The sequence below is a fragment of the Salvelinus alpinus genome, chromosome 2 (genome assembly GCF_045679555.1).
Source record: "Salvelinus alpinus chromosome 2, SLU_Salpinus.1, whole genome shotgun sequence".
Taxonomy (NCBI): Eukaryota; Metazoa; Chordata; class Actinopteri; order Salmoniformes; family Salmonidae; genus Salvelinus; species Salvelinus alpinus.
The window spans coordinates 79,516,647-79,530,530 of record NC_092087.1 but is presented as its reverse complement, the minus strand read 5'-3'; the positions used below and the strand labels follow the sequence as shown (position 1 = coordinate 79,530,530).

Below are 13,884 nucleotides of genomic sequence, written 5' to 3'. Positions count from 1 at the left end.
TGTGTAGTTTTTTCTACATTTAAAGCAAACAGTAGATACCCTTTTCTTTAACAAAGGGTATGGGATACCCTCACTCAATTCGAGCCCTGGTTTTAACCAAATACACCAAACCCTTCACGGAGTTATATAAGGAGTACATGCGACAGTATTAGAGGATTTGGCTATACCGACATCTATGGATAGCACAATTACGTCTGTCAAACAGGTAGGCTCACCACATATTTTTTTGAATAGGAAGAAATAGGTTCCAGTTATATGTGTAATTCGATGATTGGTGCTCGAGTGCACATATAGGAGGTCCCTTACCGGAAAGTTACAATGTTGCAATCACTATGCAGCCAACTGCCTATATGAGGAAACCGAGTTTCTTACAAAAAAATATGCCACCTGTTATCACACATGACACGACACAATAAAATTACACTTTTATTTCACATATCATTTAATATTCCTGTAGAACTGTAAAAAAGAGTCAGATCATTTGAGCTTTGGAAGCAAGTGCCTCATTTGTTGGAGCAGTGTAAAATAATGTCAATGACCCAGCCTTAACAAATGTATTTTATTTACATATTGAATTTGATTGTCCAACATCAGTTTCAGCATTTCTTTAATTTGTGGCCCGCATAGAGTGGCCTCTTTCCTCTGCTGTTGAGCTACATTGCAGTCAGCGATGTTTTCTTTCTAGCTGTCCATGGTCCTGAAATCAAATGGAGAGAGTGAGTGTGAGAGAGAGAGCGACAAAGGAAGAGAGAGCGAGAGACAGGAAGAGAGAGAGAGACAGAGAGAGAGATTAGGATGTAGTCTATTTGAAAATATATGTATACAAAGTAAACAGGCGATAAATAATTAATCTTAATAAATGACTCAGTGATAGAATGAATATGAGTGTATGAACAACGCTTCCCTTCAAGACAAGTTGACTCACATGGCCATCCTGGAAGCAAACGCATGCACTGCTTGTTGGAGGTTGATTTTGTAAGACAATTCATGATCAATTGATATGGTGGCGAGTCCATTGAGTCTCTTGATTCATAGTAGAGTTCAGGTAGTTTGTGCTTGGAGAATGTGTGCTCTCCCCTTGCCACTGTCACGGGGAGTGTGAAGAACTCTCAGGGCAACATAGGCATTGAGATACAAGGAGGCCATTTGGTGTCTGGATATATACTCCAATGCATCGAGTGGTTTTGCCTCACTGACCAGTCTCCTGTTCAAGACTTTGAGCTCATTACACAGCTCTTTTGTGTCGATGTCCCTGGAATCCCCGTACGTAAGGGCCCTCTCGAGTGTTGCGGAGTCCCTGGTAAGCACTACAGTGTCCATGTCCTTGACGGTGGGGTGTTGTACAGGATGCTGAAAACACTGCTGTGCTCTTCGAGCTGCGTAAAGCCCTCGTTGACGGACTGAATAGCAGAATCAAGAAACTGATTAAAGAAATGTACTTCGAATTTCTGCTGAGGGTCAGTCACAGGCTCATCCTCTCCCTCGTAGCCAAACAGACTCCTCTTCTTCCTGGGACGGCCAATGGGCTGCACTCGGAAACAGGGCCCAATACACATCTCCTCTGCCAAATCATTTGCGCTTGCTAATGCGCCAGTGAAAGCTGCATCGGAGTGGTAGTCTTGGAGGAATACCCTGGTTGAGTTCAGTTGAGCCACTGCTTGTGAAAGGTTCAAACCCACCACCTGCAAACTCTTTCTGGTGATTTTCACTTTGAACAATGTGTCATACCAAACGACCACTGCGCGCATGAAGCCAAATTTGTTCATCTTGGCGGCAATGCTGTTTGCCTCCAACCTTGTTTTAGCACAGGGCATCATAATTCTCCCCGAGTTGGTATTGCACAGGTTTCACAGCCTCCACCCGGCTCTCCCATCTCATGGTGCTGAGGGGAGTCCTTCTTTCACGTGCTCTTTCAGCACGTCACAGCTGTGTGTAGCTCCAGATAAAAATGTTGAAATCTCTTGGATGGTGTTAAAAAACTCAGCTGCCTACAAGCAACACGATAATGCATCAGAGAGAACCAGATTCAGTGAGTGCGTGCTCCATGGCACAAAAAAATGCCCTTGTATTGATATTATGCACTCTCTTTTGAACTCCGCTGTGCCTCCCCCGCATATTTGCCCCGTTGTCATACCCCTGCCCTCTCATGTTCATGATGACGATGCCATGTTTCTGTAGTTTTGAGATGAGCAACTCTGTCATGCCCACCCCGTTGCGTCAAGTAGTTCACTAAACTCCAGGAAGTGCTCTCTCGTGCGCACTGACCCATCATCCTCGGTTGAAACAAAATGCACCACTGTAGTCATCTGATCTGTTTTGCTCTTGTCTGGTGTGCAGACCAAAATTATAGAAACATATCTGTCTGCTTTTAGCTCACTGCACACTGTCTGCTGGAACTCTTCTGCCAGCATGTCAATGATTTCGTTCTGGATTCTTTTACCAAGGTAGTTCACACGTGTGTCTTTGGGCTGTACTCTCCTTACATGCTTCTTCATGATTCCATCAAAGATACCCAGCATTTCCACAAACTTCAGAATGTTCCCATTATTTGGCTTGTTCAGCCAGTCGGTGGTCCCACGTAGCGCAATATTCTGGGTGGCCATTAATCGTATCAGCTGCTGCCAGTTGGTAGTCTCTCCGTCAATAGCCCGTTGGGCTTGGGCATCGATAGTTTGCTTGTACAGCAGCCTGATCTCCAGCTCCTTCCACCTATGGAAACTATCTAGGTGGTCATGCGACTTCTCATGCGAGCTGAGGCGGTGGCACAGATTCTTCCAGATTCTTCCACTAGTGTGAAAAAAGTTTGCAGCAAAAACAGAAGGCTGCATCGTTTTGCTTGGAATAGACAAGCCTTGGTCTCTCCACTCGCTCCCCGTTCGCCATCCTCCTATTGTAGTGGGCCACCGAACATTTTCGTTGCCCCTCATCTCTTGGGAAATTCCCCTCCTTATCCTGATGTGGCCCAGCCTGCACTAACATATCCCGTAAAGAGCCATTCATATATTTTGGCCAATCACAGGGATCTTTTATGTTTTTTGTCTGGGAGTCGGATTTAGCAGCAGCACCACTGTCACTGGGATGGGGTGCGACGAATCTGAGTCAGGGTCCAAGATAGTAGGGTCTCCGCCAGCATTGTTTGGAGGTGTGGCCACCCGTTCTTATTCACCCAGTGAGCTATCATCATTGGTGGAAGTGGATGGCTCCTCCGGTTTGCCCTCTTCACTGCTAGAACCAGCGAAAGGGGGCTCGTCCCTCTCGGCGAATGAACGCCTGTCCCCGGAGGCTTGTCGTTCTCTATACCGGCTGATGGACATTGCTGCACGCTGATCAATTTCAGCAGCGAATTTCTTTGGTTTGGAGATTGTGCCTCTTTTCTTATTCATTTTTTTTTATCTGCTTCATTAATTTTTGTCTCTTAGACATGGTAGCACATTTGTTTCAACTCTCTGTAGCTTACTTTTAGCTGATGATATCTACTAGTATGAGCTAGCTAACGTTAACAGGATAGGTTAGGCTACTGCCTTAATCACCAACTTGTCACACAAACAAAAAGACAATACAATAATTGAATAGGCAAACTCCTTTTTATTAATGTTTCACAGTTGGATAATCCCATATAAAACACACACATCACCATAGCTACCAAAGACAGTAAGAGTGAACTTCGGGAGAGGAGAAAAAAGGGTGGGAGCGGGAACTGCAGCAATGGCTATGAGCTGGTGGCTGGGGTGCGGGCGGTTTAGAAGCGGATCAGGGGCACCGGAGGGTGGCAACCAATTGCCAAAAAGACAGAAGCATAATCTTGCCTAATGGGAGGGCCAGCCCTGTTTGCATCATGCAGAGCTATGCAACGGTAAGCCTAATTAAACATTAACTCACATCTGTCATCACTATTATGTTGATTCATTCCAGTTACTCATTTTGGATTGAAAACGTATAGGCAGCCTGGCCAGCCCAAGTTTGAATGTAAACCAAATTTAATCACATTTTCTCCTGACACACAAATGGACTATAAATACATAACGTTACCAATTTGTTTACCCTGACCAGATGGACATGGCGCATAGGCTGAACACGCAGCTGCTATTATTAGCCTATATGATCAGACTGAAAAATCATCTCGTTTTCATCCCAGATCTCTGTTTAGGAGTAGCCTAGGCTGCTGCAACATTTATATGAGTTTTTAGTTGTCTGTCCGGAGTGATTATGTTATCACCATTACTAAATAAATACAAAAGGAAAGTGGAAAGCCCACTTGAGCTGGCATTAAAAAAAAAAGTGCTGGGTCACTCTCTTTAATTGAAATGCATTCCAAGGGACTACCTCATGAAGCTGGTTGAGAGAATGCCAAGAGTGTGCAAAGCTGTCATCAAGGCAAAGGGTGGCTACTTTGAAGAATGCCAAACATATTTTGATTTGTTTAACACTTGTTTTGGTTACTACTTAATTCCATATATTACTCACCATCTGGTTTCAGACATACAGTATGTGGCAAAATGTGATACATAAAGGGTTAAATATGTGCCACCACCTAGATATTGGAGAGACAACAAACCTTTGCCATATATAAAAAGGCATTATTCAATGTGTTTGTGGGCTATAGTAGCAAAGGCAAAATTCTATATTTTATCAAAACATTGTGATAAAATGTTGATACCTGAAGTGTACCAAAAATTCATACATTAATTGATCATGGTATGAACGTTTAAAACAATTCCATATCTTAGCTTAGTACTCTCCCTAAGGCTCAGATTGATGAAGAATAAGTCTGGATTGTTAACACCGTGTACAATGCATGCCAACATAAATACAACTAAAGTGCACTACATGACCAAAGTTATGGTCATCAGCCTGTTGAAACTCTAATTTCAAAATCATGGGCATTAATATGGAGTTTGCTCCCCCCAATTGCAGCTATAAAAGCCTTCACTCTTCTGGGAAGGCGTTCCACTAGTTGTTTGAACATCTGTGGGGACTTGCTTTCATTCAGCCACAACAGTATGAGGTCAGAAACTGATGTTGGTTGATTAGGCCTGGCTCGCAGTCAGCATTCCAATTCATGCCAAAGGTGTTCGATAGGGTTGAGTTCAAGGCTCTTTCCAGGCCTGTCATTGTTCCACACCAATCGCAAACCGTTTCTGTATGGACCTTGCATTGTGCACTGTCATACAGAAACAGGAAAGGTCCTTCCCCCAAACTGTTGTCACAAAGTTGGAAGCACAGCATTGTCTAGTATGTTATTGTATGCTGTAGCATTAAGACTTCCCTTCACTGGAACTAAGGGGCCTAGCCCAAACCATCATAAACAACCCCAGACATTTATTCCACCAACAAACTTAAGTTGGCACAATGGTCGGGCAGGTAGCGTTCTCCTGGCATTAGTGAAACCCAGATTTTTCCTGCCAGATGAGTGATTAGTCTCTCCAGACAAGCCATTTCCATTGCGCTTGAGTCCAATATCGCCGAGCTTTACCCCACCCCCACAGACAAGTGGAATTGCAAATATTGATTGTAGGCTTGTGCAGCTGTTTATTGAAACACTCTTCATGAAGCACCGGAACAGTTCTGGTGCTAACAATGCTTCCAGAGGCAGTTTGGAACGCTAAGTGTTGCAACCGAGGACAGATGACTACACGCTACAGCCCTGTTGTGTGATTGTGTGGCCTATCACATTAAAAATGTAATTGACCGGGGATGCTTTAGCAGGGTGGAAATATGCTAAACTGATTTGGAAAAGTGTCATCCTATGACTGTGCCACATTGAAAGTGAGAGCTCATCAAGGCCCTTCTACTGCCAATGTTTGAATATGGAGATTGCACGGCTGTGTGCTCGATTTTATACGCTTCAGCAACGGGTGGCCGAAATGCCAAATCCAGTCATTTGAAGGGGTGTCAACATACAAAAGTATGAACATGAGGAAGGTCAGACATTTCACCACTTGACAACACTAATGTAGAGCCAATCTTGGAATTTGAACAAACAGTAGCAAAGGTAAAAACCAGCTATTTGAAGACTGAACCACATTCTTTTACTGCCAACTGTACTGGTAACCCACACCATCTGTTTGAAATCAGCAAGCACAAGAGTACCCTCAGTACTGCAAAGACACTAGATATTGGAAAGTAAAATAGTTTATTGATTCAATCATGCAAGAGTAGCAAGAACACGGCAACTTCCTGGTCAGAACAAAAGCATGACTGAAACCTGAAAGAAATTAGAACAGTGTCAGCAACAGAATCTTATGTCATTCATTTGACAATTAAAAAAAAAAAAAAGTCTCACCATCAGCTTCTAAAGGATGAATCCACCATTAGATTTTCCTGTTGGCAGATACATGGTTAGTACAAAGGGTTTCAAATTCAGAGAGCAAAGTTAAAACCAGATTAAAATGGTATGTTACCTTGTAGGATCCATTACTAGTGGTGGGTATGTGCTTGGTTCAAATATGCCAACATCACTGTCATTGGGATCATTTCCACTGTCAACAGGCATAGCCTCCCTAGGAGTGTAGCGGGTTTGGGAGAAGACAGTTCTGCCATTCTTGTAGTGCGATTCGGAACTGATTTGGAACTGAGAACTACTAGAGGCGCCATCTTCAGTGCTTTCGTAGTGCTTCTGCTGAGACATTGGGACCAGTTGCTGCTGGGGCATTTGGGCTACATGCCATAATTGCTGAGGAATGTGGTTCGGTTGCTGCTGGGGCATTTGAGCTGGATACCTCACTTGCTGGGGTTCGACGGCCAGTTCCTTCTGCTGCTGGGGTTCGACGGCCAGTTCCTTCTGCTGCTGGGGGAAATAAGCTGGATGCCACACGAGCGGAGGCTGCTGGGGAATGGAGGCCTGTTGCTTCTGTGGCATGGCGGCCAAAGGATTATGCTGCTGGAGCGTTTTAGCTCGATACCACACTTGCTGGGGCATGGCGGTCAGTTCCTTCTGCTGAGGTTCAGTGGCCAGTTGCTTCTGCTGCAGGGGCATGTGAGATACATGCCATTCTTGCTGAGGAATGTGGTTCGATTGCTGCTGGGGCATACGTCTGGCATACGCTGGATACGTCACTTGCTGGGGTTCGACGGCCAGCTCCTGCTGCTGCTGGGGTTCGACGGCCAGCTCCTGCTGGGGTTCGACGGCCAGCTCCTGCTGGGGTTCGACGGCCAGCTCCTGCTGGGGTTCGACGGCCAGCTCCTGCTGGGGTTCGACGGCCAGCTCCTGCTGCTGCTGGGGTTCGACGGCCAGCTCCTGCTGCTGCTGGGGTTCGACGGCCAGCTCCTGCTGCTGCTGGGGTTCGACGGCCAGCTCCTGCTGCTGCTGGGGTTCGACGGCCAGCTCCTGCTGCTGCTGGGGTTCGACGGCCAGCTCCTGCTGCTGCTGGGGTTCGACGGCCAGCTCCTGCTGCTGCTGGGGAAATTGAGCTGGATGCAACATAAGAGGCTTCTGTGGCATGGCAGCCAGATGATTTTGAAGCTGGAGCATTTTAGATCGATACGACACTTGCTGGGGCATAGACGTCAGCTTCTGAGGTTCAGTGGGCTGTTGCTTCAGCTGCAGGGGCATTTGAGCTGGATGCCACACTTGCTGGGGCACGGCGGTCGGTTGCTTCTGCTGCACGGGCATTTGAGCTGGATGCCACACTTGCTGGGGCACGGCGGTCGGTTGCTTCTGCTGCAGGGGCATTTGAGCTGGATGCCACACTTGCTGGGGCACGGCGGTCGGTTGCTTCTGCTGCAGGGGCATTTGAGCTGGATGCCACACTTGCTGGGGCACGGCGGTCGGTTGCTTCTGCTGCAAGGGCATTTGAGCTGGATGCCACACTTGCTGGGGCACGGCGGTCGGTTGCTTCTGCTGCAAGGGCATTTGCGCTGGATGCCACACTTGCTGGGGCACGGCGGTCGGTTGCTTCTGCTGCAGGGGCATTTGAGCTGGATGCCACACTTGCTGGGATACGGCGGTAGGTTGCTTCTGCTGCAGCGGCATTTGAGCTGGATGCCACACTTGCTGGGGCACGGCGGTCGGTTGCTTCTGCTGCAGGGGCATTTGCGCTGGATGCCACACTTGCTGGGGCACGGCGGTCGGTTGCTTCTGCTGCAGGGGCATTTGAGCTGGATGCCACACTTGCTGGTTCATGGCAGTCAGTTGCTTCTGCTGCAAGGGCATTTGAGCTGGATGCCACACTTGCTGGGGCACGGCGGTCGGTTGCTTCTGCTGCAGGGGCATTTGAGCTGGATGCCACACTTGCTGGGGCACGGCGGTCGGTTGCTTCTGCTGCAGGGGCATGTGAGCTGGATGCCACACTTGCTGGGGCACGGCGGTCGGTTGCTTCTGCTGCAGGGGCATTTGAGCTGGATGCCACACTTGCTGGGGCACGGCGGTCGGTTGCTTCTGCTGCAGGGGCATTTGAGCTGGATGCCACACTTGCTGGGGCACGGCGGTAGGTTGCTTCTGCTGCAGGGGCATTTGAGCTGGATGCCACACTTGCTGGGGCACGGCGGTAGGTTGCTTCTGCTGCAGGGGCATTTGAGCTGGATGCCACACTTGCTGGGGCACGGCGGTCGGTTGCTTCTGCTGCAGGGGCATTTGAGCTGGATGCCACACTTGCTGGGGCACGGCGGTCGGTTGCTTCTGCTGCAGGGGCATTTGAGCTGGATGCCACACTTGCTGGGGCACGGCGGTCGGTTGCTTCTGCTGCAGGGGCATTTGAGCTGGATGCCACACTTGCTGGGATACGGCGGTAGGTTGCTTCGGCTGCAGCGGCATTTGAGCTGGATGCCACACTTGCTGGGGCACGGCGGTCGGTTGCTTCTGCTGCAGGGGCATTTGAGCTGGATGCCACACTTGCTGGGGCACGGCGGTCGGTTGCTTCTGCTGCAGGGGCATTTGAGCTGGATGCCACACTTGCTGGGGCACGGCGGTCGGTTGCTTCTGCTGCAGGGGCATTTGAGCTGGATGCCACACTTGCTGGGGCACGGCGGTCGGTTGCTTCTGCTGCAGGGGCATTTGAGCTGGATGCCACACTTGCTGGGGCACGGCGGTCGGTTGCTTCTGCTGCAGGGGCATTTGAGCTGGATGCCACACTTGCTGGGGCACGGCGGTCGGTTGCTTCTGCTGCAGGGGCATTTGAGCTGGATGCCACACTTGCTGGGGCACGGCGGTCGGTTGCTTCTGCTGCAGGGGCATTTGAGCTGGATGCCACACTTGCTGGGGCACGGCGGTCGGTTGCTTCTGCTGCAGGGGCATTTGAGCTGGATGCCACACTTGCTGGGGCACGGCGGTCGGTTGCTTCTGCTGCAGGGGCATTTGAGCTGGATGCCACACTTGCTGGGGCACGGCGGTCGGTTGCTTCTGCTGCAGGGGCATTTGAGCTGGATGCCACACTTGCTGGGGCTTGGCGGTTGGTTGCTTGTGCTGCAGGGGCATGTGATCTGGATGCCACACTTGCTGGGGCACGGCGGTCGGTTGCTTCTGCTGCAGGGGCATTTGAGCTGGATGCCACACTTGCTGGTTCATGGCAGTCAGTTGCTTCTGCTTCTGAAGTTCAGTGGCTGGTTGATTCTGGGGCATTTGAGCTTGATATCTCACTTGCTGAGGTTGCTGGGACATGAGGGCCAGTTCCTTCCGCAGGATGGAGGCCGGATGTTTCTGTTGCGCTTTCATTTGAACTGCTGGAGACTTATAATTGCCATTTCCTAGAGACCTAAGTGATCCTGCATAGAGCCATGCTGCATTAGAACCCAGTGCAGGAGACCAATCACCTAGGTAAAAAAAAATATTTAAAATGCCAGCCTTTGAAGGTTATGGAACTACGTAGCTGTTATTTGAAATGAACTCACCTTCTGATGTAGAACACGTTATCCCTCCAATTAGCAGGCAACAAAGCCAAGAAACTCTTTAGGAAAAAGAATGTATGTTATAAACATAGCTACCTGAAGGACAAGGGAAACAAACTAAATCAAGACTATTAAAAACTTACCTGAAAGCAATTCCAATCAACACGGCCATTTTGCCCTCAGAACCTCACCAGTATTCAGAACTAATGGTAGGCATACGTCCTACCAGAATATCCCTTTTACTATATCTACCAGACTTTTGGTTGCTCCTTTTAAAGGAATCCCAGACCCTTCTAATGTCGTTGGTAATTAAGGACAGCTGTCAGCCACTGAACTACATTACATTTCTATTTCCAAATTGACCCCTAAATCCTACACCCTGGCCTAAACACTTCTGTTAATCATAAAAGATTGAATAGGGATAAGCAATATGGCCACAATTGCATCTAGCCTATCAGAAGGCAAGGTGAAGCAATTAACATATTGTTTTAACCTATCTGATCATTTCAAATGCCCATAAGTGACTAAGTGTAGGGGCTAGGGGTTGATTTGGAATTCAGAAATTTACTCAGGTGTGGTTGATTCTCTAATTGAGTTCCTGACAGGTTTGACAGCCCTTACTCTAAAGCACACTTCAAACTCATTACACGGAGGGCTGAGTGTCTGTGGGTTTTCGCTCCTTCCTTGTACTTGATTGCTGAATTAAGGCCACTAATTACTCCCCTCACCTACAGTAGTTGTCTAGGTCTTAATTGAAAGGAAAAAACAAAAACCTACAGACACTAGGCCCTCCATGGAATGAGTTTGACACCCCTGCTCTAAAGTAGGAAACACATTTTGTCTTGGCACTTCATTGATCGATTTAAATTATTGCTTGTACAAAATTCACTTGGTTCATTTGAAGATTAGAGGCTATATGAGCAGTTAGGCACCATTATTTTACACGGCCTTCTTTTCATTCAGCATAGCAACATTAGATGATTAACAGTTTCATTTGCACATAGTGCAACATCTTTGACAAATTCTGAATTCAGACAGACGCCAATTAAACACTCAAATTATGCAAACACACCACATACATATGCTTTTGATGATCTGAGTCTTTAATTTTTCAGAGGCAAACATATAGTAGGGCTCGTTTGAGTGGTAGGGCTAAAGCAACTGACTGTAGACCAAAGTCAAGAAGTAAAGTCAGGAGAGGTGCATCTGCGACAACCGAAATTCAGATACTAATGTTGTTTTCCAACAGCAAGGCTCAGATCACCATGGCAATGTTGCCATTGTTTATAAAAGGTTTCCTTTATAATGTAAAAAGAACAAAAACACTAATGATTTGTTGACAATAGAGCCACCCACAATGCAGGTGATGGATGCAGGAGGAGGTTGGTGAAGAGCAACTGCAGAAACTTGGAGTCAAATCTTCATTACCTTTGATCACATTACTTTTGTCAAGTTCATGCAGTCGACATATAGACCCACGTCAGAAATGTTTTAGCCCCAGAATGCAACACACTTTCAAAGGAGGTGACCAACAATTGTCACCGACTTGACATCAGTGATCCCCTAGAAGGTGCCCACTATCTCCATAAAATGTCTCCCTCATGTGGATGAAATAAAACACAAGACAACAACCCATCACATCATCCTCTGATCGTCTACCCTCTTTTGTGGACGCATTTTTTCCAATGTTGTCTCAACTTTGATTGCAGTACACATCCACAAACACAGACACTCGAATGCAGCTGTTTAGATACTGTAGCTATGCATCCATCTCCAGCCCTTTCAAACTCAACATATGCCAAGTAGTATTTTCCCTATTCCGTCTGATGTTTCCGCTTGGCACTCCATCCCTACTAATTATCCTTAATTCCAAGTCTTTGCCTTGAAAATTCCCATCCACTTTTTAAGGAATTTATTTGGATCAACTTTTCCTTCTCTTTGGTGTGTTGTTTTCTTCTCCTGTTTCTTTCAGCACAGCAGTCAGATAATCTGGTCTTTTTTCTGGTCTTTTATATTCACCCCAAGTGCTCCAATCCTTCTTTACTTTATTGTACGGCCCTTAATGTCTAGAAATCTGCACTAACTCCCCTCTTCCACTGCTGTAGGCTGGCCTACAGTGTCTGGATCTTTCATGTACAGTTGAAGTCGGAAGTTTACATACACTTAGGTTGGAGTCATTAAAACTTGTTTTTCAACTATTCCACACATTTCTTGTTTACAAAGTATAGTTTTGGCAAGCCGGTTAGGATATCTACTTTGTGCATGACACAAGTCATTTTTCCAACAATTGTTTACAGACAGATTATTTCACTTATAATTCACTGTATCACAATTCCAGTGGGTCAGAAGTTTACATACACTAAGTTGACTGTGCCTTTAAACAGCTTGGAAAATTCCATAAAATGATGTCATGGCATTAGAAGCTTCTGATGGGCTAATTGACATAATTTGATTCATTTGGAGGTGTACCTGTGGATGTATTTCAAGGCCTACCTTCAAACTCAGTGCCTCTTTGCTTGACATTATGGGAAAATCAAAAGAAATCAGCCAAGACCTCAGAAAAAAAATGGTAGACCTCCACAAGTCTAGTTCATCCTTGGGAGCAATTTCCAAAGACCTGAAGGTACCGCGTTCATCTGTACAAACAATAGTATGCAAGTATAAACACCATGGGACCACACAAATATCATACCGCTCAGGAAGGAGACGCGTTCTGTCTCCTAGAGTTGAACGTACTTTGGTGCGAAAAGTGCAAATCAATCCCAGAACAACAGCAAAGGACCTTGTGAAGATGCTGGAGGAAACAGGTACAAAAGTATCTATGTCCACAGTGAAACGAGTCCTATATCAACATAACCTGAAAGGCTGCTCAGCAAGGAGGAAGCCACTGCTCCAAAACCACCATAAAAAAGCCAGACTATGTTTTGCAACTGCACATGGGGACAAAGATCGTACTTTTTGGAGAAATGTCCTCTGGTCTGATGAAACAAAAATAGAACTATTTGGCCATAATGACCATCGTCATGTTTAGAGGAAAAATAGGGAGGCTTGCAAGCCGAAGAATACCATCCCGACCATGAAGCACGGGGGTCGCAGCATCATGTTGTGGGGGTGCTTTGCTGCAGGAGGGACTGCTGCACTTCACAAAATAGATGGCAGAATGAGGTAGGAAAATTATGTGGATATATTGAAGCAGCATCTCAAGACATCAGTCCGGAAGTTAAAGCTTGGTCGCATATGGGTCTTCCAAATGGACAATGACCCCAAGCATACTTCCAAATTCTGGCAAAATGGCTTAAGGACAACAAAGTCAAGGTATTCGAATGGCCATCACAAAGCCCTGACCTCAATCCTATAGAAAATGTGTGGGCAGAACTGAAAAAGCACATGCGAGCAAGGAGGCCTACAAACCTGACCCAGTTACACCAGCTCTGTCAGGAGGAATGGGCCAAAATTCACCCAACTTATTATGGGAAGCTTGTGGAAGGCTACCCGAAACGTTTGACCCAAGTTAAACAATTTAAAGGCAATGCTACCAAATACTAATTGAGTGTATGTAAACTTCTGACTCACTGGGAATGTGATGAAAGAAATAAAAGCTGAAATAAATAATTTTCTCTACTATTATTCTGACATTTCACATTCTTAAAAAAAAGTGGTGATCCTAACTGACCTAAAACAGCAATTTTTTACTAGGATTAAATGTCAGGAATTGTGGAAAAATGAGTTTAAATGTATTTGGCTAAGGTGTATGTAAACTTCCGACTTCAACTATACGTAACTTAATCAGATCTGGGTTCAAATACTACAGTGGAAAGAAAAAGTATGTGAACCCTTTGGAATTACCTGGATGTCTGCATAAATTAGTCATAAAATGTTATCTGATCTTCATCTTAGTCACAACAATAGACAAACACAGTGTGCTTAAACTAATAACACACAAATTATTGTATTTTTATACAATAATTATATTATAATTATATTATATATTATATATCTATATTAAATACATAATTTAAACATTCACAGTGTAGGTTGGAAAAAGTATGGGAACCCCTTGGC

The 13,884-nt window shown here is 46.1% G+C and overlaps 1 protein-coding gene across 1 annotated transcript; it reads right to left on the bottom strand.

Moving 5' to 3' along the window:
- Nucleotides 1-6,116: 6,116 nt before the first annotated feature.
- LOC139567880 (uncharacterized) lies at nucleotides 6,117-10,111 on the bottom strand. Its single transcript, XM_071389472.1, has 5 exons — nucleotides 9,966-10,111; nucleotides 9,826-9,881; nucleotides 6,402-9,747; nucleotides 6,284-6,321; nucleotides 6,117-6,205 (listed from the first exon to the last, which is right to left on the bottom strand). The coding sequence occupies exons 1-4, from the start codon at nucleotides 9,992-9,994 to the stop codon at nucleotides 6,312-6,314; spliced, it is 3,441 nt and encodes a 1,146-aa protein (XP_071245573.1). The 5' UTR covers nucleotides 9,995-10,111; the 3' UTR covers nucleotides 6,117-6,205; nucleotides 6,284-6,311.
- Nucleotides 10,112-13,884: the final 3,773 nt, after the last annotated feature.